Genomic DNA, 26,244 nt, shown 5'->3' on the forward strand with positions numbered 1-26,244 from the left:
AAAGTTAGAAACGTGTGATGATGATTGATGGCGATGCAGTCACATGCTTTAGGTCACTTTGACAAAAGTTTACTAACAACTATTGTGGTCAAGTAAATATGTCTCCATTTCATTGTTCCTTTCAATTGAACTCGATTTAAGTGAAAGTGACACCTGGTTTTATAATTTCACTTGATAACAGAAAATAAAATTAAAAAGGGAGGAGAAGGGAAAAACTGAGCAGGGTTATCTCCCAAAATGCAACTTCTGTATGAAAATTACATCTCCCCTTTTATCAACATTGTAAAGTAGAATGAAGGGTGAAAGTTCATTGTTCATTATGAAGAGCGCAATTGTACGAGTGGAAACGCACAAATATTTTGAAAGACCAACTACAAGGCCAACAAATATGAAGGACTGTCAAGTCAGATTCCCATGGCAGCAATTGCTGTCATTCCCAGCTCAACACACAGTGGATTCAGACCTGGTTCTTCCAAGAGGCTGAATGCCGTAAGCCCATAATAGGAGTGATAGAGATCTGGCAGCTGCCCTGGGAACTTGCTGAAACCACCGTACTGATGAAAATGCAAATATGAACAACAAAGTCAGGAGTTGTAAGCAACACTATTAGCTTAGGAAAAATATCAGACAGAAATTGAGCGACTTCCATAATATCATATGATTAGCCTACTACAGTGTTCCCGATGTTCACAAAAGATTATGTTGCCATACAAATCAAGCACCAAAGTCAATTCATATTTTATGCATTTTGTTGGTCTGGTTTGTTTTTGTAAGAACAAGTACTTGGATTTATATTCAATTGTGTTTCTAGCAGTAATCATATGTATACCATCAATAGATAGGGATGACCAGCTATTACTTATGGAAACCATATAGCATGTTGGCAGGGCTTCTATCATCAATAGCCTCATGATCTTCCTACCCTTGTAATGGTTGGGATTGATCAAATAAAGTCCTTTATTTGTATGCATGGCGGCCAAATTAATAACAGATTTTCCATGAGAAATCTGAATTATATTATCCTCCTACCATATCATAGGTTAATAATACGAGATAAGAGAAGCAAAAGCACCTCAGACTGACAAGGTAGCAAAAATCCATGCAAAGCCTTCTTGTCAATGAATTTATGGCCCCCTAAAATCTTCAAAACTGATGCAATCCTGCACAAGAAAATTTCTCGTCAGGGTACATAATTCCCAACACTATATGAAACTCCCAAAGGATGTTCATCCCCTACCAAAATGCATAACATGTGTCACTAGGCTTGTTGGGTCTACCCTGAAATCCACCGTCAGCTGCCTGCCTCTGCAGTGGTACAAGAATGAGATAAATCTTTCTTTTGGGAAAGAAAACACTAAAATCGCTTATTGGAATGCAAAACTGAATTATGAGAATGCAAAGTCAGGGACCAATGTTTTCAGAAGCATCTACTTATTTGGCAGATTTTAAAGCCATGCCTGTCAATTGATTACTTGCTGGAATGTTAAAAGCGTACAATCTCAAGGAAACCTGATAATGCTTGAAGAATTTAGGTGGGGAAATAAACCTGCACGCACCAATCCAGCAACAATGGCACATCTATTATGGAAGACGGTGCATTTTTAGAAAGAATTTCATCTTCAATGAATCCCATTAAGCGGAGAGATGTAACACCACAATATGTTGCACCACCTGTGCCACTAAGCTGAATATTGTATCATTGGAGAAAATGAAGATTTTAAACTTATGAACACAAGAGCTAGTCTGAGAAATATGCTTTCTTCCTTCTTTAGTAAATACTAAACAAGAATTGAGCAAAAGATTAACAAACAAGCAAAGGAATGGGTACGGAAATCAAAAGAGAAATTGGGAACAATGCATCAATATTAAATAGGTACAACTAACCCATTCTGAAATCAGAGTCAGACAGAAACAACAACAATGCCAATAAAATTGAAAAGTTTCAAAAGAAAAAAACAAAATTCCAAGTGGAGCCATTAACTACAAAAATACTATAGTTCAACAATTATACATAATAGTTTCAACTCACCATGAGATTCTGAACCAGGAATCAACCCAAAGCCACCATCATATGACTGAGAGAACAACGTCACTTAAGTATAAGTATATGGTATTCAGAATTTGGCAATATACCGATCAAATGGAAGATATAATGTCAAGAGGATGACTAAGTACAGATAAATTCATAGACTACCCAAAATCACTGCAGTATCCATACTGACCTGGCACTTTAATATGTACTCCTTGGCTTTCTCCTTGTCCATGCCACTCCAATTTCCCAACATATGACAAATGGCCGCTGGTACATCAATCAGCTAAATTGATACTACATTGTCAAGTATATTGAATTAAATGGCTTAAGAAGTATGTACATATAAGCTTTTACCGTCGTACCAGCACAATAAACAAATCGAAGATCAGTCTCGGCTCCTGTATGTATAGGCATAAAACTGCCAAAATCAGTATAAAAATATCAGGAAATTGGTCAAGCAACCTCATAACACCCCCACTCAAAAAGAATGAAACAAATGCATCCAATTATGAGGCTATAAAGTTTTACAGTAAACCATAATACCTCCCATCAGGCTGTTGAAGATTTCTCATTGACGTCAGTATTGACTCAGAGTCGATACTGGACAAGTTATAGCCAACGATTTTAAGTAAGGCTAGGGCACAATACGTGCTCGCCAGGTTACTGACACTGGGATTTAAAGCCTATATGAAGATTAAACTATAAAATTACTAACAGGAAATAGGAGAAAGTAAATCATAAAATGCTGTTATATATATACTAACCATTTGCTTATACTTACACCCTAACAGGTTAAAACCCAAAAGACAGTTAAGCTAAAACAACACAGAAACTAGTTCATAACTTCATACCCCATTATCATTATTCTCTGGAGGAAATTGAGCAGCTCTGGAACCATGGAAACCATAGAATTGTCCTGAAACAAGTTAAAAGCTCGTTTCTTTAATTATTTATGTACAAATGCAAGCTTAAATGAAAACAATTCAATTCAATTCTATTCTATTGAATTCAAACCCAAAAACAAACAAAGATGTTGCATTTTTGAAAGCAAGCAAGCCCCATACCATTGTTCAATTCGGCTGTGCTTCTTGGATGAGCTTGCAATGACAGAACCCAGGTGGCAACTTCATCCTTGTCAACCTAACAAATCACGATTTGAATTCCATCAATGAGATCCAAAGAAAGGAAGCCCAACAAAACGTTAGGGAGAAAAGATTGCAACTTTCAAAACGTACTAGGCGATCGAGGGAGTTGAGGAGGTCGAGGCCGGAGATGACGAAGTAGGCGAGAGTGAGGCGGTTGATTTCTTGGCTCTGATAGGGGGACGGCAGAAGCTGGTACATCATCTGCAGAAACGTCACATGCCGGTCACGCTCGAAAAGCTCCAAATCCATGGCCCGATTTTATTGGACGGATGAAGAGATCCGATCCGAGTTCGAGTGGAAACTGATTATGGCGATTTCTCGGCCTTCTCTGAGAATCAGCTTTTGGCTTTTGATACCTTGCCTGTTTTTAAAGCGTTTTCAGATGTCATCTTCCAAGTTCATAGAAGCACAAAGTTTTTTTTTTTTTTTTTTGGTTGGTCAATTCCCAATTCAACCTCATTTTTCTCTTCTCTGCCGAAAATTAAAAAGGCGGTAAGTCATTTAGAAGGAGATTTCAATCTTAGCCAATACTATTATATAAAGGCTGTAGAACAAATTTTTATGCAAGGGTTGATGGTTTTATTAGCCCCTGAATTTAGACCCGATTTGTATTTTTGAGTCCTTTAATTTCCATAATCGTTCTCGTGGTCCTTCAACTTCAGTTTCGTTATGACAAATGGTTATGCTGTTAATTTTGTTAAATTTTATGTAAAATACAGGGGCAAAATAGTATTTTTATTAAATTGATTAAAATATGAATAAAAAATTAAAAAATTAAAAATAAACTCTCTCTCCCCCTCTATCCTGATTTGAATTTTTTTTTTTTGGGGTTGGTTTTTTATTTGATTTTCTCTTATTGTTAATTTAAAGATATGATTTTTCATTTTTTTTTTTAATATAAAAATACCATTTTGCCCTTGCATTTAACAGAAAAAGTTAACAAAACTGACGGTAAGACCATTTGTCCTAATGAAAGTGAAGTTAAAGGACCACAGGAACGATTTTGAAAATTAAGGGACTCAAATGCAAATCGGGTCAAAGTTCATAGACTAATAAAACGATTAACCATTTTATGTAATAAATGTAAATAAAGAAAAAAGATAATTGAGTAACTTACTTCATTTTCAAAATACGCAATTTTAAAGGTCGGAGAAATTAACTATTAACTACTCAAAATACAAGTAATTTGCAAAAGTCTTTTTTATTTGTTGTTTATCTTTAAAAAGATAGTTTATTTTGCCTACTATAAAGCCCTTTTGTATGTGTACAATAATTGTAACATGATACATAAGCATAAAATTAGAAAAGTGAAAAAGCATTGGAGAATTGGTTTAATTCCAAAACCACCCTAAAACCCTACCCCAACCTTCGACACCCATTTGACATTGAACGCGTCCTCACGAGTCACAAGTAACAAACACTACCGCTATTTCTCTCGCGCGCGCCCCCTCGTAGATGTTACACAAACACTTTGTTTCAGTAATTTCGTCGAACGCTCTGGGTGGGTTACTGCGAAAACCTCAGCTGACTCATGAAGGCCAACAAGGCAACGGTCTTAACGTTTGCTGAGAAATGCAAGGTATGCCCTCCGGGTTATGGGAGTTCTTGCATCCAAATACCGTACTTTCATTCTGCAATTTATGTTCATGCTTTTGCTGGCACAAGCTTGTCATGACCTTGAAACTATTGCAGAGCATACTGTCTTCCAACTGGCAAGGGCAACTCAATACCATAAAGGCTGATGCTAAAGGAAGGTACCCATTTGCTCAAAACTGTTACTTTTCATCATCATCATCATCATCATCTTCTTCTTCTTCTTCTTCTTCGTTGCCCCTTTATATATAGCCATATGGTTAGAAAACTTTGAAGAATCATTCTTTTTGATTAATTCGGATAGCAGACACCTCCACTCAACTGAATATAATACAATAACTTGGTGTAGTTGGGTTGAGAATTTTGCTGATCAAGGATGCAACAGTAGGGGACTGAGTTGTCGAAAAGAAATCACATTGAAAACCCAATTGGATCAAAGGACCCGTGTAGACATCATTTCTCGCTTCATAGTTTTGTATAGTAGTTTGGAATTGAGTTTAGGATTTCACTTTGCATAACTATAATAAGATATCGGTTCCAATGTTTTAGTGTCTGTTAACCTTCTTGTGGTCTTTATTACCATTCGGGGGCAAAAAAGACTGCTACTTTCGTACATTAACTAGTGGGATTTCTTGTTGTTTGCTCTGTATGGTTGTGTTAGTAAGGAAGACATATACAGATCAAAGGTTAAGTACATCTGCAAAAGAGGGAAGCCATACATTTGGGTACCCGAAAAGGAGTTGCATAATGTGGTAAGCTCATATCATAGTGTTTAGAGTGATTAGTTTTTCCTTCTGACATAAATTCATAAAGTTTGAACTTTAATTGCTTGCTGGTTAGCTGTCTTTGGCGGTGGTTTAAATTGTTTGTTAGAAGTTTAAGTGTTAACACGCCAAGTCATAATTTTTTAAAAGGAATTTTGAGCAGTTATCAGATAGTTTTTTTTGTTAATATCTTCACTTAATTATTTGACGGATATCCTAGGGAAAAAAATGATTTTATTGTCTAGTGACAGGTGTGCCTTGTGCACTGGGGCTGCAATTTTAGTCATTGGAGCTGTTATCCTCTTATTTATTTTTCTTCTTCTCATGCAGAATGTAATTGTTGATGAACGCAGTTCATTTGCTGTGGCCAATCCCATCCCAGGTCCACTGGCAAGCTTGCTTAGATCGATAAAAAAGGTATTCATTTTTAGATTTAACTCCCTCCCCCCAAGTTAGCTACTATAAAGATAGCTTTTATCTGCTCCATTCGTCAATAGGTCTTTTTTTCATAGAGCTGCTAATAGTTCATTCTTCTGAATTTGCAGTCACCAGCTCGAATTGCTCTGATTGGAGATGTTGTACCTCTAACAGATGCAAAGGTTATCTTATTCTACCCCAACTTTACTTTTCTATAGCATTCTAAACTTGAATAGCTCTGATTCCAACTACTGGATCCATGTTCTTTGTCACAAGACGATAAATTTTTCTTTCTGTAAGTTCTCTCATATAACGTCTGTACCTCCTAATATGGTTGTTTAATTAAGGCTGGTCCATGACATAATCCACTGGATAAGGAAAATCCAAACCAAGAATTCAGTGATGGTTTTAATTGTCATAATTAGATTACGATAGAGAATAAGCGACTGAATTACACCTAATCCTACTTAGATTGAAACCACACAAGTAATAAGCGATCAACTGGAATTTGAGCTCTCTGATGGCTTTCAAGTATTATGGTTACATTTTTCCTTGACCAAGATGTTATTGTTCTTGTTACAGGTTAAGTCTGCAACAGAAGTCCTTAAAGAAGTCATATTGTCGGAACAGAAAGCAATAAGTGAGTCCAGTTATACAGTTTCAGGTGTATTAAGTTCTTCTGATCATAGCCGTACATCTCGAAGCGAAAACCTTAAGGAGGTCTTGGAAGGGGATGAAAAGTACATAGTTTATAAGTTCAACCAAAGGCAAGAACCTCTCTTTTTTGATTCATTCTTGAAATCTTTGTTTAAAGTTTGTTGTTAACTGAATGTGGTGTTTTCATCAGTATATCTGGTTGTAATTATTTTAGGCTCAGGTTAGAATTAAGACTTCAATAGAAAGTATTGGAGCTAGTGTTTCTGTTTTCTAATTGAAATACTGCCTTTTTCGTGTTCTCCTCGCCTGACCCACCTGATAACCAGACAACCTCCTGGCCAGTGTTCAGTAAAATTTATTTTTCATTGTTTTTTAAGTTACACAATAAGGAGTATTACCGTGCATTCCCTTAATACAACTGTGGCTATAGTTTCCAAACTTTAACCTAGGTGTCCTTGAATATGTATAGTTTCTTAATATTGTTTCAATGGGAGAAATGCTCATGTTTATGGGTTTCTTAATAGTGTTACAATGGGAGAAATGGTCATGTTCCTGGGTTTGCTCTCTGTTTGCTAACCGTGTACAGCAGTTCAGATTATGTGTTTTGTTGGAGGACCCCCTAAAATTTCAGTCCCAGCTACCTCTGACTCAAAATCTTAATTGTACAGATCATGCATGTATGTTGACGGCAATGGAGACACTCATGAGATTGATCAGGAAGATATGAACGCATCTAAAGCAGATCCGTTAGGTAGAACCTTTCTGAAACTAGTTTTTAAGGACTCTCATAGCATTAAGAAGATAGAGCTTTACCATGCTAATCACATGCGTAATATTTTGATGTCTAGCTCTTTTGTCCGCTAAGCTTATCGATGGGATAAATCAAAGCGCTGCCAGACGCAGAGCCCTCATGCTTTTCTGCTTGACATACTTCAATACAAATGCAAAGGTAATTTCATGCATTTAAGGAGTTTCATGTTTTAATGGTTACTTGGGTGCTTGCTCTTTCTCAACTCATTTATATACATGCTGTCATGGAAGGATGCATACATGCTGTCTATCGATCGTAAGGGATTTGAGGTATTGAGCAAGGTTCCCAGTCCTGCGATGAAGGATGGATATGGCCAGTTTCAGTGGAAGCAATTTAGATTATCTTTGAAGGAAGAGGCACGTGATGTCGAAGCATTCTGCCGCCAACTTGTGGAAATGGAAGAGGAGGCTGTTAAGGAGGTTTCAGGCCACAGTGGTTTAGCATGAAAAGGTTTCAAGACACAGCGGAAAAAAGTTTCTTGCCTGTTTGTTTTTCTTATAATCCTGTCGAGAGAGTTACAATCTTATAGTTGGTTAGTTTTGGAATTAAAATCCAATTAAGAACCCCAATTGTGAATCAATGAAACTTTTTTTTTTTTTTTTTTGGTGTGAAATAATGGCGATATCTAAATTATTAAATTGATCCAATCAAAAAACCCAAGAGATCCTAATTAGAAGGAAAATAGGCTTCATTGGTAAAAATTTAAACACAGCATTATCAACAAAATGACCAAGATCACCGTACACGGATCTTGGATATTTAAACAGACGTTTACTGAATTCAAACCTTCTTAACTAGCATACTGAAATACTTTTAAAAAAATAAGAACTTAAACCAGCTGACAACCTCCACCATTTTGTTCAAAACACAGCCACAAAAACAGCTTAATCAACTTCCTCGATCTTGGGACCAGCACCGCTGCCACCAGCAGGAGGAACATCTTCATCCATGCCACCACCAACATCAGGACCACCGGCACCCTGGTACATCTTGGCAATGATCGGGTTGCAGATGCTCTCAAGCTCCTTCATCTTGTCCTCAAACTCATCCGCCTCAGCAAGCTGGTTGCCATCAAGCCATTGAATGGCCTGCTCAATTGCATCCTCAATCTTCTTCTTGTCAGCAGCGTCGAGCTTGGAAGCAATCTTGTCATCCTTAATAGTGTTCCTCATATTGTAGGCATAATTCTCCAGAGCGTTCTTCGCCTCCACCTTCTTCTTGTGCTCCTCATCTTCCGACTTGTACTTTTCAGCCTCTTGAACCATCTTCTCGATTTCTTCTTTGGACAGTCTTCCCTTGTCATTGGTAATGGTAATCTTGTTCTTCTGGCCTGTGGTCTTGTCCTCAGCAGAGACATTCAAGATACCATTGGCATCAATATCAAAGCAGACTGTGATCTGAGGCACACCCCTTGGGGCTGGAGGAATTCCAGAGAGCTCGAATTTTCCCAACAAGTTGTTGTCACGGGTTCTGGTCCTTTCACCCTCAAAGACTTGGATCAAGACACCGGGTTGGTTGTCTGAGTAGGTAGAGAACACTTGCTCCTTCTTGGTTGGAATGGTAGTGTTCCTTGGGATCAACACAGTCATCACACCTCCAGCAGTCTCCAAACCAAGGGACAGAGGAGTGACATCAAGAAGCAATAGATCCTGCACCTTCTCATTGCCTTCACCACTCAAGATAGCAGCCTGTACAGCGGCACCATAAGCAACGGCCTCATCTGGGTTGATACTCTTGCAAAGCTCCTTTCCGTTGAAGAAGTCTTGCAACAACTGCTGCACCTTTGGAATCCTAGTAGAACCACCCACAAGCACGACATCATGGACGCTGCTCTTGTCCATCTTCGCATCCCTCAAACACTTCTCAACTGGCTCCATACACTTCCTAAAGAGGTCCATGTTGAGCTCTTCGAATCTTGCACGGGTAATTGTTGTGTAGAAGTCGACACCCTCATACAAAGAATCAATCTCAATGGTAGTCTGAGCAGTGGATGAGAGAGTCCTCTTTGCCCTCTCACACGCTGTTCTCAACCTCCTCAGAGCTCTTGGGTTTCCGGTGATGTCCTTCTTGTGCTTCCTCTTAAATTCTTGGACAAAGTGGTTCACCATTCTGTTGTCAAAATCCTCTCCTCCCAAGTGGGTGTCTCCAGCAGTAGCCTTGACTTCAAAGATACCCTCTTCAATAGTGAGAAGAGAGACATCAAAAGTACCTCCTCCAAGATCAAAAATCAGGACATTCTTCTCGCCAACACTGGTTGCCTTCTTGTCAAGACCATACGCAATAGCAGCAGCGGTGGGCTCATTGATAATACGCATCACATTAAGCCCAGCAATGACCCCAGCATCCTTGGTAGCCTGACGCTGAGAATCATTGAAGTAAGCTGGGACAGTAACAACGGCATTCTTCACAGATAAGCCTAGATAGGCCTCAGCAATCTCACGCATCTTGATGAGAACCATGGACGAGATTTCTTCTGCAGCAAACTGCCTCTCTTCACCCTTATATGTGACAACAATCATGGGCTTATCACCAGGGCCTGGAATGACCTTGAAAGGCCAGAGCTTCATGTCACTCTGAACAGAAGGGTCAGAGAATCTCCTACCAATCAACCTCTTTGCATCTGCAAAAGTAACGAAGCTGGTTTAGAAACGCTTCATGAACTAAGAACACCATATCAAGATATCGAAAGGATTAAATATAAAACTCGACCCAACAACAACAAATTGTATTATAGACAGAGTCAATTAACTAAAAAAACCTCAAATTAACATGAAATTTAATTTAATTTATTTTTTTGCACAACACAAATTTCCAAACAAACTTATAAATAGTCCAAACAAGCAGAGATCTAGTAAAACCGAGTGAAACTAATAACACCAAATCGGATCATTGAAATATAAAACAATAAATATTGACACTGAAATTCATAAAATCAGTCAAACAAGCAGAGATCAGACAGCACACAGTCAAACTGGTGCAGCCCCTGCACTAAACAATCAAATAAAACTGAACATGCAAGGCCAAACAAAATCATAACAACAAAACCGAAACGGAAAGCAGTAACCAAAGAATTAAGTAACTTAAAAGGTTGGAAAATAAACAATAAGGATTTGAAAGCTTACCGAAGACGGTGTTGACAGGGTTCATAGCGACCTGGTTCTTGGCCGCATCGCCGATCAAACGCTCGCTATCGGTAAACGCAACGTAAGACGGCGTCGTCCTGTTGCCCTGATCGTTGGCGATGATCTCGACGCGGTCGTGCTGCCAAACTCCGACGCAAGAGTAGGTGGTGCCGAGATCGATCCCGATCGCCGGTCCTTCTCCTTTTCCGGCCATTGTTGTACGGACCAAAAGCTCGGAGACTTAAATCAAACAAACAAGAAAAGAATCGCAGAGAAAAGAGAACGAATCACAGAGGAATTGAAAAGCTTTGATAGGGTTTCAAGTCACAGATGTTGGAGCGAGACTTGTGTGGTGCGTGCTATATAGTAGAGAGAGAGAGCGCTTGTCTAGAATGTTCGTATTTACGATTATTGGGGGGGAGTGTGTCCAGAATGTTCGGTTTGATTCTAGCCGTTGATTTGAATCTCACGGACGGTTCTGATGCTATTTCCTTCGTGGGCGTCGTTTCCTTTTCAAATTGGGCTTACGCGTCCCGTGTCCAACTAATACTCGGAAATTTCTCCAGAGGACGGTGGTAAAATTGTTACTTTGCAAAGATTGGCTGTATGAAAGATCGAGCTAATTCCGTTTCGTTGAATTGTTTTTTATTTTTAAGTCAAAAGTTCCGTTGAATTCTGTGTCTCAGATTTTTCTTCTTGCTCTTTTCTTACAAGCCTGATATCTTGTATGGCCTTCCTTTGGGCTTAATTCTTAAGAGTAGTGAGGGATTTATATGGTTTTTAAGTGAGGTTTTATCTTTTAATTGTTAAATTATATTAATTAATTTGATTCAACGATTAAGAGATAGAGTCTCATTTAAGGACCGTATATAATGTCATTATTATAGAATTCTTGATAGTGAGGGTCTTAGATAAGGCTATTAGATGAGGCTATATTTATTAACCGTTGAATCAAACTAACCGATTTGATCTAACGATTAAGAGATAAGGCATTATCTTATCTGATAAGACCTTGATATAGGTTTCTTGTAACTCTCAAATATCTAATGGACTAAAAAGGTGTGCATCAACTTGGAATCATAAGTTTTGAAATTGCAATGCAAAATTTAAAAAGAGATTGTGGCACTTCCTAGAGTCTTACACGTCGTTTAGTGACTGGTTTGGTGGTTAGGTGTGGAGTAGACTATCTCAATTAAACTGAATTAATGTATGGACTGTGTTTGTTGAATTATAGATGTGTTGGGGACTTGACTTATTAAACTGGACTTGACAAGAGCCGACGTACAAGTCCCGTATTGAGGGGGTAAGACTATATAGCACTAAATTGGATTCAATTCCAATCCTATTTTGTCACAGCCACCAAACAGACTCTATAGGACTAAATTGGACTCAATTCCAATCCTGTTCAGTCCCAGCCACCAAACGGGTCAAAATAATTGTGATGATTGGGCTTTCAAGCTATATACAGAGCAGGCTTCTGCTGGGCCTGTTTTAGAAAAACACTTGACCCTCAAAGTCGGTTTTGCAAAGTGATGTTACAATGGCATGACAAGTTGGTGACCCATCTTTCTGCCCCAAATCCATACAAATATAAAAATCCAATTTGCCCACACCACCACCAGTCACTAAAATCAAAATCAGGAAAGCCCTGTAAATTGCAATGCAGAATATATTGGACCACCATCTTTATCTTTAAGTCGAAAGAAAAGAAAAGAAGCTTAAAGCACGTGAGCAGATCAAGCTTGAGATTTGTCTGCTTCTTAATCTGAGATTTACAGTTCTCAAATCCCTGCCTCTGACAAAACCCATATCACAAGAAGAAGGATATGGGAAGTAGAAGAATAAATTACTGCACCCCATGTAATTTTTATTGTGTAAATGTGGGAAGGAGAGGTGACAGCAGGTGAACAAAATAATGGGGGCAAAAGCTGCAGGGCTAAGCTTTCCTTTGCAACTTTGCATATAACTGTACAGCGAGAGTACCCTTACTTTATTTTTGCATGAAAATGAGTTAAAGAAATATTCTGCAAAGATTGATTAGATAGGGGAATTAGATTCCCACACCACCCACCAACCTTAACATTTTACTATCATTTCCTAAATCATTCACATGCTCTTGTGCTATATAGATACATCAAAGTCAATGAGATCTGATCCATATATATAGAAATAATATATATATAATATAGTAGCATGCACATAAAAATTTAAGAGAGAGAGAGAGAGAGAGAGAGAGAGAGAGAGAGAGAGAGAGAGAGAGAGAGAGAGAGAGAACAGGTGCCCTTGAATTTTTTCTGGATTTTGTGTATATATGTATATATATATATGAAAAGTCCATTTGTGGATGAATTTGTGAGAGTATAGACAATGAAATTGTTTCTAGCTAAAGGCATCGTTCAGGGAAATAAGATGATGTATATTTTTTTAAGGACTTTTTCTATTGAGAGGGATTATAATATAATAAACTCACACTGCTATACGGATGCTATTAGGACTCAAACTAAATACATTGTCTGGGGTAGCAATTACACTCCAAACCACTACACACGCTAGTGGGCCCTTTGCAAGCTGTTGTATCTTCAATTTTCTTTCCAATAACCTTCCGTTTAGACTAAAATTAAAGTACTAATTATTACTTTGGCAAAGCTAATCACTCTAACAGGTGCCCTTGAAATTTGAAAGACATTCTTGTTATCTTTGTAAGTTGAGCTCAATTAAGCAAGGCCTATGGCTGCTAGGGCCTAGGTTGGTGAAGCTTTTGCAAGAATCTCAGCCTTGAAAGCCGTTGGTGTGAAACATGCATACGCGGCATGTCAAAATCGGAAAACCAAATATTAGGTAATGTTTGTGAGTGTCATGCTTTTAATTTCACAAGGTACGGCCAGAGAAAGAGAGTGAGGGACCAAAAACTACAGGAATTGAAGGAGATCTCAAAATCAGTAAATTAGAATCAGATGAGCAGAAGACATGGGTTTCAATCTGTGTTTAGCATAAAGAAAATTGTTCATGCCCTCACTTCTCATGAGAGCACATGACTTGGGGTCCAGTGTAGTTTGATTGATTCATTATCTGCACTCATGCCTGGTTTTTGTTCCAAAATGTAACTTTGGATGTCAGAAGCTGTGCCATGCGCTATAATGTATAATTTCATGGTGATGTTGATTTGAGTTGGTGTTTTGGACCACTTGAGCTTAGCTTCTTTGTCACTAAAGATTGAGACAGCATCCTGATACATATTTCTTCTTTTCAGCCTTATCATTTAGATTGCTCATGACATATATGTATCCATAAATGTAACAATTAATAAATCAACTTTCCCAAGCCACAGTGCCCTGAGAGATTATTATCTGTTAGTCTAGTCATATTTCTCATGTCCCGGGTCAATGTTTGGGAAAGGGATATTTTCTCTCACACACATACTGTCAAAATGTCATAAAAATTAAGATCTAAGACGAGTAATTTGTACGTCAAGACTCTTTTGCATTGTCGATGTGGTTGTTTCAGTTGCCACTGAAAAAACCATTTACTACAAACAAACGCGTAAGGGGTAGTCAAATGTTAGAGTGTCTCCAAATCATTACATATTCATCCAAATCAAATTGATTGAGGGGTCTCTTTCCGTCCACCATTATGCACGTGTCCCTCCCTTCTCATCATCTCCATTGATATCGACGACATAGCTAGGTGGCTTGGTTTTGTTTATTTTAATTAATTCTGATTTGTATTTTTAAGTTGGCTGTGAAATATCAATCCTTCTCCTTATCAGTCTTAATTAGTGATAATGTGTTTTTGTCACTCCAGCTGTTCCACGTCTCCTTGTCAATTCTCTCTTCCTTGTCCTCATATTAATGCTCTCAATTAAATCACTCCTTCATACTCGTAATACTATTACTTTTTCCATTTCTAATCAGTTTTATTTGCGAGTTATAATCAACAATGAAATTAATAAATATATTACATGTAACATTAGTCGTGACAGACGATCTTTAATTTGACACCATACAATTTTCACGTACGTACACTCAACTATCACTTAGAAAAAGAAAAAAAGGAAAAATCAAGTCACCCTCAACACACAAGTATACATGCAAATCCGTAAGATCATGCGGGCATATCCAATTATGGAATCCGCACTTTAGGCCAAATATCCCTCCACTGGTTGGGTAAATTCATGAAATTAGTATCGATCGGACGGTCATAATCTGATCCCCCGAGATGATGATTCGATGCACATTGCACCATCTAGATGTAATGGTTACGTGAAAACTTGAATCCCAATTAATCTTGGCCTCACGTTTGATGTGGGGCCCTAGATAAATTGGATGATGAGGTTGCTTTTTAACCGACCCAGCCGATATGAGAAAGAGACTGCGACGAGCAGCACATACATATATTCTGGGCTGGCAAACGGACAAGAAGGTGGGGCTGGGACCCACTGATTTCTGACGTGGCAGATTGGCAAATATAAAGTAAGAATCCTCTCCGACCGCGAGCATCTGATGACGACCAGTCTATCCACCCCACAACCGCGGCTAGGCCACCACCACCACCAAGGCCACACCCACACACCAACCAACCCATACTATTTCTTTTCTTTATTTAATTTCTTCTTCTTCTTCTTCAATCTTCATTATTTTCTTCTCCATCGTACAACAATTGGCAGAACTCATATGAATTTAAAGCCATAATTATAGAGACTTCAAATTAGCCAGCTACAGCTAGCTAGAATATATATAGTACTCTGATTTCTGATAGATGATGACTTGAATTAAATACATTCTTAAATTAAAGCTCCCAAATACGTGTGCAATCCCGCTCTCTTACATTTATCGCTTATAAGGACGGACCTAGAATTTCTAAATAGGGTGGGCTAGATTTACTTTATTGAACTATTAGATTTTAAGCTCGAATAAACCTTATAGAGAGGTTGATAGAATTCATCTCATAAATATATATAAATTTACAGATGCCAGCAACAATGATTATATATTCTTAAAATTAACACTAATGGCTAATATATGTCTTTTATGCTAAAAAAAACTCACCTAGGCAGGCTATAGCTCAGATTATATATGTTGTAGGTTCGTCTCTGATTGTTTGTATGAAAAAAAAAACAAAGAAAAAAAAAACTCACAAACATAATAGTCAGAAAATTAATAGTATTACGATGTAACTTTAATTTGGTCACGTGAACCTTTGTCTTAGACTTTCACTTATATATAGGCATATATGAAAGATTTTGAATAGTAAAAGGTATGTGGATAGAATCACTAAGTACGGTTTGTTTAATACAAGTTTCAACTAGCAATAATATACTTCAATCTCTTTTCACACTTTTGGCTAGACACAATTCCTGGGTGGGAATAAGCTTGTACCTTCCATTTTATCCTAAACTTTTACGGTGAATTACTTTTCGTAAATAATACTACAAATTCCAAAATGTTAATTAATAATCTTTCGATAAAAGAGGTTAGGGTACATCAAATTATTTCTTTTATAATATAATAATCTACGTAAAGGCAGCAACAAATGAATGAATAAATAAATAAATAAATAATAATAATAATAATAATAATAGTATACAGATTTCCATGCAAAAATAAACAGTCTGCGAGGAAAGATCGGAAAAACAAAGGTACACCCGATGGCGACACTTCCACCCAGAACATCCCCACAATCACTCACCTTTTCATTATTAATTCCATATCAATAGTATTTATTTATGTGTGTAGCTCAATTATATTAATATTATTAAAGTTCTCTACTTAGGGTTGTTCTTTCTCTCTCTCTCTCCATGCATGGCCATTGGTCAGTAATCTTTTTGGGTTACTGTAATACAGCGTCAAAAAGAAGCTTAAAGACTAAGAAAATTGGTTCCTTCTCTTCAAAACCCTAAAAATTTAATAAAACAAAAAGAGAGAGAGAGAGAGAGAGAGAGAGAGAGAGAGAGAGAGTGGGGGGATGGGATGAGAGAAACATAGAACAAAATAAATAAACACCAGCCTCCTTTATCTTTCCGTCTCCTTCTGATCTTTTCTTCTCTTTCTCTCTGCAGCAGCAACTATCTCTTGTTGATGTGATTCTCCATCCCCTAAAAACCCACATCAACCCTTTACAAAAGAGAAAGCCATGGTTTTCTCATCTGTTCCCGTCTATATGGATCCACCCAACTGGCAACAACAGGTAAGGGTTTTCATTTTCTCAACAATTTTTTCTTCTAGCTTCTTCATAAGAAAAAAAGTTGAATTTAAAGATAAATATTCTTACCCTTTTTCAATCTATATCTTTTCTTGAATATACCAGTTATTGATTTTGTTTATTTTTGAACTTTTTTGCCTTTTGATTTCATAGCAAACAAATCATCAACAACAAGGAGGTTGTAATGATCAGAATAATCATCAGCTTCCTCCGCCCCCACCTCAAGAAGCTGGATGTAATTCAGAAGGTGGCGGCAGCGGCTCAAGCTCGATCAGGCCTGGATCCATGTCTGATCGAGCCAGGCTAGCCAAGATGCCGCAGCCAGAGACTGCACTGAAATGCCCTCGATGTGAATCCATAAACACCAAGTTTTGCTACTTCAACAATTACAGCCTTTCACAGCCTCGTCACTTCTGCAAGACCTGCAGGCGCTACTGGACCAGAGGAGGAGCGTTGAGAAGTGTGCCGGTCGGAGGAGGCTGTCGAAGAAACAAAAGAAGCAAAGGCAGCGGCGGCAGCAGCAGGTCAAAATCTCCTGCCGCAGCCGGTAATTCCAGCTCAAGCACAGTCAACTCTTCCAACAGCTGCAGCACCAGTGACAATATCATAGGCCATTTGGCTCATCCACCACCACATCAATTACCCTTTTTACCCTCTATGCATCATCTTGGTGATTATGGTTCCGGGGACATGATAGGGTTAAATAATTTTGGGGGCATGAACCAACCTGCTGATGTTGAATTTCAACAGCATCAGTTTGGCTCGGACCGGTTGACGGTCCGGCCAAATTTAGGCATCAACATGATCAACACTGAGCATTGGAGATCATCACTGCTTCAGCATCAAGTTCAGCAATTTCCTAATTTCTTGGCTAATTTGGAACCACCAACTAGTTCTCATGGGATGTACCAATTTGAAGGTGGAAATGTTCATCAAAATGTTGGCCTCCTTCCAATGTCTAAGCCATTGGATTCTGTGGGTCCTGGGGTTGCTGCTACTCAGATGGCTAATGTGAAGATGGAAGACAATAATCATCAAGCATTGAATTTGTCAAGAAATTTTTTGGGCAGCCTTGGAAATGATCATCACCAATACTGGGGTAATAATGGTGCTGGTGGCAATGCTTGGACTGATCTTTCTGGTTTCACTACTTCTTCTTCCACCAGCCATCTCTTATGAAGTTTGATCTTGATCATATGATCACTTTGATCTTCTCCAACTATATTAATTACAGGTTCCACAAAAGGAAAATGATCGAGTGCTACTGGCGAAGATATTAAAGTTTCAACCAACCTAGTCCACCCTAACTTTTCATGAGTTTTCGAAGTTGAAGCCCAGAAATATACGTAAGATGAAATGGGAAGATGGAGCTCTTCATATTTTGTTGAAAGATTACCTTAGAAATGGTAGGCTTTCTAGTTTTGAAATTGTTTGTTTGTTTTTCCTTTTTATTGCTTTAGTCTTTGGGAGGGTTATGTCCGAAGTAGCTAGTATGCTTGTAATTCATGTGGGAGACTTGGAATATCTGACATTTTGAAGGGCCAGATTGTCATAATATATCAAATATGAATGCTATGTGTACCAAGTTTCCTTCACATATTTTATGAAATTGTGTCCATCAAAGTTTTGTCTATTAATCTTTACTTACAAGCTAGCTATACTCATTAATTTCAGTGAAAGGCTGGACATTATTCCGAAAAATTGCCCACATTATCTCTGCCAGACTGCCAGAGGCAGAAGCAATTAATATATCAGTTTTCGTTTTTAGGTCACTGCAAGCCAGCTTCTTTCTCTTACATAGTCTCTCAATTGTTGGGTCATTTCTGTTTGATATTTCTGGAACTTGAAAGAGTAGTGTTCATTCAATCTCAATTTTTACCCCCACCCCCTTCGCCCAAAAAGTTTGTGCCCATACTTTAAATTTAGTCCGCGAGAGAGAGAGAGAGAGAGAGAGAGAGAGGAAAGTAGGGTTTAGTGAGTAGTGAATTAGAAGATGTTTGTTTTTTTTTTTGGTTGCAAGTGCGAGGACCAGAATGATTACGCAATTATAAGAAATTGACCAAAACGAGACGTACTTCTGTTTTTTTGGTTGTGAACTCAGATTTAAATCGATGGACGATTTACAAAGAAGCTAAGAGAAACGCCAAAATCCCACTCAAAACCATGCAAAAGAACAAGGATTCTTGGAATTATGTTGCGAAAATATACTAACCTAAAGAGGGTATAGGACCATGCTACACGGAGTCAAAAAAGCATAAGGAAAAAACCAAAAAGAAGAAAGAAAATTCGAGACCCTCTTAACATTTGTTTGGTTTTGGTCTTTCCTCTCCTTTCTAATCAAAGCAAATTAAAGTAAAAACAAGAGTCATTATTGTTTTTGAGGTAATGGAATCTGGATTTTGGATTTGCTTTTGCACTAACCAAGGTAGCTGTGTAAGCCTGCAATAAAACCGTCAAAAAAGCAACTCCATCTCTGTCGACTGTCTCACTAGAGCAACAGCAGTCAAGGTTGTTTTTTGTGGTTGGTCGTTGGTCGTTGGTCGTGGACAGTGATGTTTGAAATTTTTTACAGGAGCTATAGTTAACTAGTTGTAAAACTTTTTTCCGGTTTTAATTGAGTTAAAAGTATTATTTTAATTCAATATTAATAAAGCATCTAATCCAAAACTAACGAAATTGTTTAAAGCCGATCCATCTGGGTGTTGACGAAGAAGAAGAAGAAGAAGAAGAAGAAAGAGCTCGGAAATCCAAGCTTTGGTTAGTACATGAGATTAATATTGGTGATGGCCACATCACATGTGATAGGCGTGAAGATGTTCTCTCTGTTTCCATGGCAGCTTTTCCTTTTTGTGACGTCCCTGTCCCTGTCCTTGCTCTTCTTCTTAACTAACGCTCCCTCTCTATCTTTTCTCTCTGTCTGTGTGTGATGATATATATATTCATATACAAGGACTGCAGGCACACGCACAGATTCCAATCTATGCTTCTAAAATTCTTGGATACAGGGGCCTCACGTTCTCCCACATGTTCTCAATCATATATGTGTTACTTAGATTCCTGCTCACTTCTACATAGAATCTCAATAGTAAATATATAATTACAATATGCACCGATCCAACAAAACATAATTCTTACTATTCCTATTAATTAGGTATTATAGTAATAGTAGTAGGAGAATGCTACCCTACGTCAAGTTGTTTATGTATGTGTATGTCACTCATAACCGTTGATGAAACAGATCTAGCTTATATTGATTGTCCGTTTTAAAGTGCTTTTGAAAAGACTAAAAACGTAATACATGAAAGTGTTATAAGTTATAAAATATTTTTTTAATTGTCCCCCAAATTCAAGTTTTTCTCGGAGTAAAAGAAAAAAAGATCATCGTGTAGTGTCAGATGTTGCTTCTCTTAATTGTGAAGTATCGCCCCATACGTACAACTTACAAGGCCATCTCCAAGCAATAAGTTATGCATAGCCAAAAGAGGAAAATAAAACAGAAACCCAATAGCTAGTAAAAGAATATTCGTTTTAGTTGTTTCTTATCTGCCTAAAAGCTTAACCAATGAACTCGTAGGTATGAGAGCACTTTCTTTTGGCGAATTATAAAAGAAGAAAGTGAAGTGATAAAAACTTAAACATGCACGATGAGGCTGAGCATAATTATGATGTTGATAATGTATAATAAACAATATATATTGCCTAGATCTTTTCTTTCATATATAGTCTTTCGCATAACATTGAGGTGTAAGAAAGCAATTTGTGATTGATTGATATATATATATCTTCCTCCCAGCTCTTTCTTTTACCATTACATCATCTACCATAAAATCATATGTGGAAGCTTGCGTAACCAAGCACTAAATCTCAATCAAAACTTCTTGTTTTGTTATCTTTCTTATATTGAACCTTTTTGGCTGGGGGGAGAGAGAGAGAGAGAGAGAGAGAGAGAGAGGAATGTTTGACTGGTCTCAGTGAGAGTGAGGGAAACTTAGCCTTTATAAAAGTAAGAGATGATGAGAGAATTTGGATACATGATTTTAACTTTATCATTTAAGTTATGTTCAGTAGACACACCTACATGATTTACCTCTTTGGAATTTTGACTTTCTTTGGAATATATATTAGGGTAACTTTTTTTTCCCCTTAACCTCGACGGAACGAGGAGAAATTTATTAAAAAGAATAATTAAACAGTGGGGGAATGACTGACCAAACCCCACAACAACGCCACCTCAAGGATGGGATCAAACTAGACACACAAAATCAACGAAAGAGAAACATGAAAAAACCCACTAAATTTTTAGCATAAGCTGTAGCAGCCCATGAAGGTAAGGAGTCCTACCAGTAATAGGCACGGTTATCAGCACTAAAAGTTGCTAACATATCTGCGATACAATTACCTTCCCGATAAATATGAGTGCAAACAAAAATCATCTATTTAATGCGCCACAATCTGCCACTCCGTACTCAAAAACCAAGAAATGGAATAAGAGTTAGAGGAGAAAAAATGAACTACCAAAGAAGAGTCTGTTTCGAGCCAAAGATGCTTCCAATCTCTCACCCAAGCACAACTCTGATAGCCTCAAGAAACAGAAAATTGGATTTTTAATTTCGACATCTTTGCTCAAACACCCGAAGCATTACACTTCCCACAGATTTGGGGTCGATCAACCTATACATGAGCTATGAGTTAGGTTACAATGAGGGGTGATAAAAAGGGCCGGGTTCTTAATAATTGTACGATTAAGTAAAGAGTTATTATTGGACTATTGGATTGAAATCCCTCATTATAACCCCTCAACATATCCCATCATTATAAACGCTCTAGAAAATTTAGTCCATTCCAAGTCCTAATAACTTTTGACTTAAGCCACAAAAACTAGAGATAGATGATGTGTGTTTTTGAGTTTATAATAATATTATCTCATGAATTGCGTTTTGAGTGGCCAACGCTAATATCCTTTTTGAATGTGAACGTGTTATAACATAAGAGGACCATGCAGAATCACAAATGTTAATATATTTTGTATTAATCCAACGTTAGGGGCCTACTTTGCTTATCTTAATTGTGTCGTGTTTCACTTTAATCTTAAAGTTGATGATTTAGTCATTCCGCATTGAGTTTTCTAGGTGCAAGGAAGATTTAGAACATCATCATTTTGTCTCATTAAATCAGCCATTCAACCTAGAAGAACTTAGGAAGGCCTCTGATAAATTTCTCTCCACCGTCAAAGCTTGATAACGCGTTGGTAAAGTACCTTTATATATCGTCCTAAGATTCTTTCTTTCTCTCTCCTTTCCTCCTTTGGATCTTTACTTGCTAGTTAAGAGTTGATGACACACTTGCTCATCTCTCATTCATTCTTATTGGTCTCAATCAAGCCTTGAACTAGCTAGTATAATATTATATTAGCCTTTTAAAAAAAATCTAGATTTTAGAAAGAAAAAAAAAACCTATAATTTTAAGCTTGTGACTCCCCAAACCTAAAAATCTACCTCAGCTACTGCACTCTTGTCCTGTTATATGGTCTTTCATTTATGAAATGTACTTGGATTAACCCGGTTTGAAGAACCGATTTGTTATTCGTCAAACCGGGTTTGTTATTCGGTCAGTACCCAGTTCATTACATTTGGTATAGTTATTGTAGCTAGCTATATATATATATATATAAGATGGGTCATGATTTCTAGCTCTTTCTGCAATGACAAGCTATACAGCGCTGCAATTGCAAGCCACTTTCTGGCTACTAGTAATTTAATTGCTGCGAAAGCTAAGTAATTTCAACCAAAAATGAGTTGCAAAAACCTATATACGGCCAACGTGCAGTCCAATACAAATATGCACTTCATTTTATCAAGTCAATGAAATGAACTAGCAAACAGGCTCTTTGATCCTTCAATGAGTTACCATCTCTTCCGGGTCAACCACGTTTTTTTGTCAAAGTAAACTCTCCTATAGTCGTAAGAGAAGGATACTCACTTATAAGTTATAAGGCCATTGACTTGCTGAAGCGACTTGGAAATGCATATCGTTTATAAAAGGCTAGCATTTGCACCTATTTTCCAGTATACTTGAAGAAGACAATCGATCGAGATGGCTCAACAAGCAACTGCATCCTCAAGGATTGCCTCTCTTATTTTGAGAATCTTGACCTTCATTCTCTTGTTGATATCACTCATTGTGCTGGCCACCAACACCATAGGCTCCAGCGACGATGACTCCAAAGTTCGTTTTACCGATTTTTATGCCTACCGGTAAGCAATCATAGTCGCGGTCATGATTTTTTTCTTGTCTAATCATAGTTTGAAACGCTTAACTAATTATTTTGAATTGTAAAATTGGTGCAGATACATGCTTGCTACAATTGTCATCGGCAATGCATATAGTCTTCTGCAACTTGTACTCACAATCTTTAATATCGTAAGGGGCGGGGATGGCATGCCCTTCCTTGACTTCTTTGGTGACAAGGTACATTTTTACTTTCTTATTTTTTAATTTTCGGCACCCAAAGCTTCCCACAAGTTTTTTTTTTTTTTTTTTTTCCCCCTCTTCTATTCTAGCAAACAAAACCCATGTCAATTGAGCCTGTGAGGCCCGCTGGCCCAATAGGCAAAACAAGAATTTTCAATTTACTCTCTATCTAGGCATTCCTGGGATGATTTTTGTTTTGTTTTTGGGATTTAATACGAAAACTTGTGTTGGGCATGCAGTTCATATCATACGTGCTAGCAACTGGTGCTGCTGCTGGGTTTGGTCTGACTGTAGACTTGAAGAGACTGATGGACGCATCTGAAGTAGACATGCTCAACTTTGACGATAAGGCCTTTGCATCGGCTAGCCTCCTCCTCCTCGCATTTGTTACCACTGCCATATTATCAGTTATCTCTGCCTACACTCTCCCAAAGAGAGTTTGATTGCTGCCAACCGAAAAACGTCCCTTTATTTTCATAATATGTACGTACGTACGTACCATCAAATCATAAATGGAGACTTTGCGTAACCAAGAACTAAATTTCAATAAAAATAAGTTTTTTTTTTTTTTTTTGGTGTGTGTGGGTAGGATATTGATATTGTTACACAATTTGATGAAAAGTTCCATTGGAGAATCATCTCAAATTTTAATTTTAACTACATAGTTGTGCCAACCATTGGGGTCCTAAATTGTGACATGTTTTAGTACTTTAATCTTAAAGTTGCTCATTAGCCTTTACCAATTGGGTAAGTTTCTAGCGTACGCAAGATTAATTAGAACATAATCAATTTTCCAGATAACCAAAATCTGACAGTCAAAGAGCTTGGACTGCGTTGGTGAAGTACATTACTGGCTTGAAGCCTTGAGCTATATCTCATTAAGAATAATTAACTTATAACCTAAGGGAAATATGGAAGGGTGTCACCAATGAGAAGATCTTGTCTACCTAATGCTCAAACTTTTGTAATAACCATGGAAACTTTTTTTTGTTTTCATTTTTGATACAAGCGATAATCTATTTTAAACTAATCTAAACTACAGGGAGAAAGATTCAAACTCGGATCCAGAATGAGGAGCACATTCGATCTAGTCAACTTGTATTACAAATACAACTATTTTCCTTATCTTTTTAATCAACTCAATTTCTAGTCTCTAGGGGCCGGATGGCATTGGCTCTGTACGGTATTAAAATACTTAAAAAGACAACGACTTACACGTAATCAATTCTGATAAGAATGCCAAATCATATTCAAGAGATATCATGCAAGCATCAACATGATATTCTAGTCAAGAATAATCTTACAAGCCCACTAGCTTTATCTTGCTCTTATATTTTTATGAATGGAATTTTTGAGAGAGTTTTTGGGAGAACACCACTAAACTAAAGCTAGCTTAATAATGCTCAAGCAGATAGAGAAATGATGAATGCATTAAAACTCAATGCAAACCAACAAAGGATCTCTTATTTTAATGGCTTAGTTGCCAATTTGCCATCACTTCCGGGTCAAGCATACTCTCTTTTTTTTTTCAAAGTAAACTTTCCTTTTTTGTTGGTACTTGTTTAAAAAATTATTGACTTGATACTTGGTTGGTAGGTATGAGTGCTATGCATGGTTTGTGTATAAAACCCTAGTAGTTTGCATCCGTTTTGGAGTATAGGCTAAGCTTGGTGTGGCTGGCTGCAGGACTAGCTAAGGCAGAAGAAGATGGCAGAAACAGAAGCAGCTGCACCGTTACCACCACCCCTGCCGCCGCCACCATTTTATTCCTCTGTATCTTCACGGCTTGCTTCTCTAATGTTGAGGATCATTACCTTCATTCTCTTATTAATATCCCTCATAGTGCTTGGCACCAACACCATGGAGATTAATCAGAGCAAACTTAGATTTCAGGACATTTATGCCTACCGGTAATTAAGCAATTAATGATCCAATAATCATCTTCACATGATTTGTTTAATTTATTTTTATTATAACATGCATTTCCTTGTCAATTACTTGAACCGTAGAAATCAATATTAATTGCAGATACATGCTTTCCACAATCGTCATTGGCACTGCATATTCTCTCTTGCAACTTGCATTGTCAATCCAGAATGTCGTAAGTGGCCAGGACGGCATTCTCCTACTCGATTTCTTTGGTGACAAGGTATATATATATATATATATGGAGCAGTGTTATCTTAACCGACCACCTTTTTGTATCATCTCTCTAATTAATATAAGTGAGACTTATGTAAATAGTCTCAGACCGTGATACTAGAGACTTACTCGCTATATTTGTATGCATTAATGAATTGGATGAAAATAGTATGGAGGATGTAACATAACCAAATTACCACTTTGGGCATGCAGTTGATATCAAACCTTCTAGCAACTGGTACTGGTGTAAGATCCCACATCAACTAACGGAGAGGGGGTGATGTGCCTTATACGTGTATACCCGCATCCATCTAGCACGAGGCCTTTTGGGAGCTCACTGGCTTCGGAGTTGTAGGAATTCCGAAGTTAAGCGAGTTGGGGGCTAGAGCAATTCCAGGATGGGTGACCCATTGGGAAGTTGCTCGTGAGTTCCCAGAAACAAAACCGTGAAGGCAGAGAGGGGGCTCAAAGCGGACAATATCGTGCTACGGCGGAGTTGATCCCGGGATGTGACAATTTGGTATCAGAGCCACTCTGCAGTGTGATGCGAGTGTGCCAACGAGGACTTCGGGCCCTTAAGGGGGGTGGATTGTAAGATCCCACATCAACCAACGGAGAGGGGGTGATGTGCCTTACATGTGCACACCCGCATCCATCTAGCACGAGGCCTTTTGGGAGCTCATTGGCTTCGGAGTCGTAGGAACTCCGAAGTTAAGCGAGTTGGGGGCTAGAGCAATTCCAGGATGGGTGACCCACTGGGAAGTTGCTCTTGAGTTCCTAGAAACAAAACCGTGAGGGCAGAGAGACCCATTGGGAAGTTGCTCGTGAGTTGACCCATTGGGAAGTTGCTCGTGAGTTCCCAGAAACAAAACCGTGAGGGCAGAGAGGGGGC

General features: G+C 38.0%; 5 protein-coding genes across 5 annotated transcripts; 3 read left to right on the forward strand and 2 right to left on the reverse strand.

Annotated features, from left to right (window-relative positions):
- LOC18786615 (geranylgeranyl transferase type-1 subunit beta) lies at positions 176-3,852 on the reverse strand. The gene is made up of 11 exons (XM_007218175.2): positions 3,268-3,852; positions 3,097-3,172; positions 2,884-2,948; positions 2,576-2,715; positions 2,395-2,450; positions 2,223-2,299; positions 2,030-2,075; positions 1,547-1,671; positions 1,238-1,305; positions 1,073-1,160; positions 176-554 (listed from the first exon to the last, which is right to left on the reverse strand). The coding sequence occupies exons 1-11, from the start codon at positions 3,424-3,426 to the stop codon at positions 405-407; spliced, it is 1,050 nt and encodes a 349-aa protein (XP_007218237.1). The 5' UTR covers positions 3,427-3,852; the 3' UTR covers positions 176-404.
- LOC18784843 lies at positions 4,346-8,017 on the forward strand. The gene is made up of 9 exons (XM_007218659.2): positions 4,346-4,756; positions 4,870-4,931; positions 5,432-5,522; positions 5,865-5,951; positions 6,080-6,133; positions 6,534-6,718; positions 7,277-7,359; positions 7,457-7,557; positions 7,650-8,017. The coding sequence occupies exons 1-9, from the start codon at positions 4,709-4,711 to the stop codon at positions 7,863-7,865; spliced, it is 927 nt and encodes a 308-aa protein (XP_007218721.1). The 5' UTR covers positions 4,346-4,708; the 3' UTR covers positions 7,866-8,017.
- LOC18785283 (heat shock cognate 70 kDa protein 2) lies at positions 8,086-11,097 on the reverse strand. The gene is made up of 2 exons (XM_007220146.2): positions 10,542-11,097; positions 8,086-10,039 (listed from the first exon to the last, which is right to left on the reverse strand). The coding sequence occupies exons 1-2, from the start codon at positions 10,753-10,755 to the stop codon at positions 8,304-8,306; spliced, it is 1,950 nt and encodes a 649-aa protein (XP_007220208.1). The 5' UTR covers positions 10,756-11,097; the 3' UTR covers positions 8,086-8,303.
- On the forward strand, positions 16,367-18,372 carry LOC18786757 (dof zinc finger protein DOF3.6). Its single transcript, XM_020558007.1, has 2 exons — positions 16,367-16,724; positions 16,893-18,372. The coding sequence occupies exons 1-2, from the start codon at positions 16,671-16,673 to the stop codon at positions 17,916-17,918; spliced, it is 1,080 nt and encodes a 359-aa protein (XP_020413596.1). The 5' UTR covers positions 16,367-16,670; the 3' UTR covers positions 17,919-18,372.
- Positions 22,811-23,931, forward strand: LOC18785936 (CASP-like protein 4D1). The gene is made up of 3 exons (XM_007219720.2): positions 22,811-22,993; positions 23,087-23,207; positions 23,450-23,931. The coding sequence occupies exons 1-3, from the start codon at positions 22,833-22,835 to the stop codon at positions 23,651-23,653; spliced, it is 486 nt and encodes a 161-aa protein (XP_007219782.1). The 5' UTR covers positions 22,811-22,832; the 3' UTR covers positions 23,654-23,931.

Source organism: Prunus persica, chromosome G2 (assembly GCF_000346465.2).
Source record: "Prunus persica cultivar Lovell chromosome G2, Prunus_persica_NCBIv2, whole genome shotgun sequence".
NCBI classification, from domain to species: domain Eukaryota; kingdom Viridiplantae; phylum Streptophyta; class Magnoliopsida; order Rosales; family Rosaceae; genus Prunus; species Prunus persica.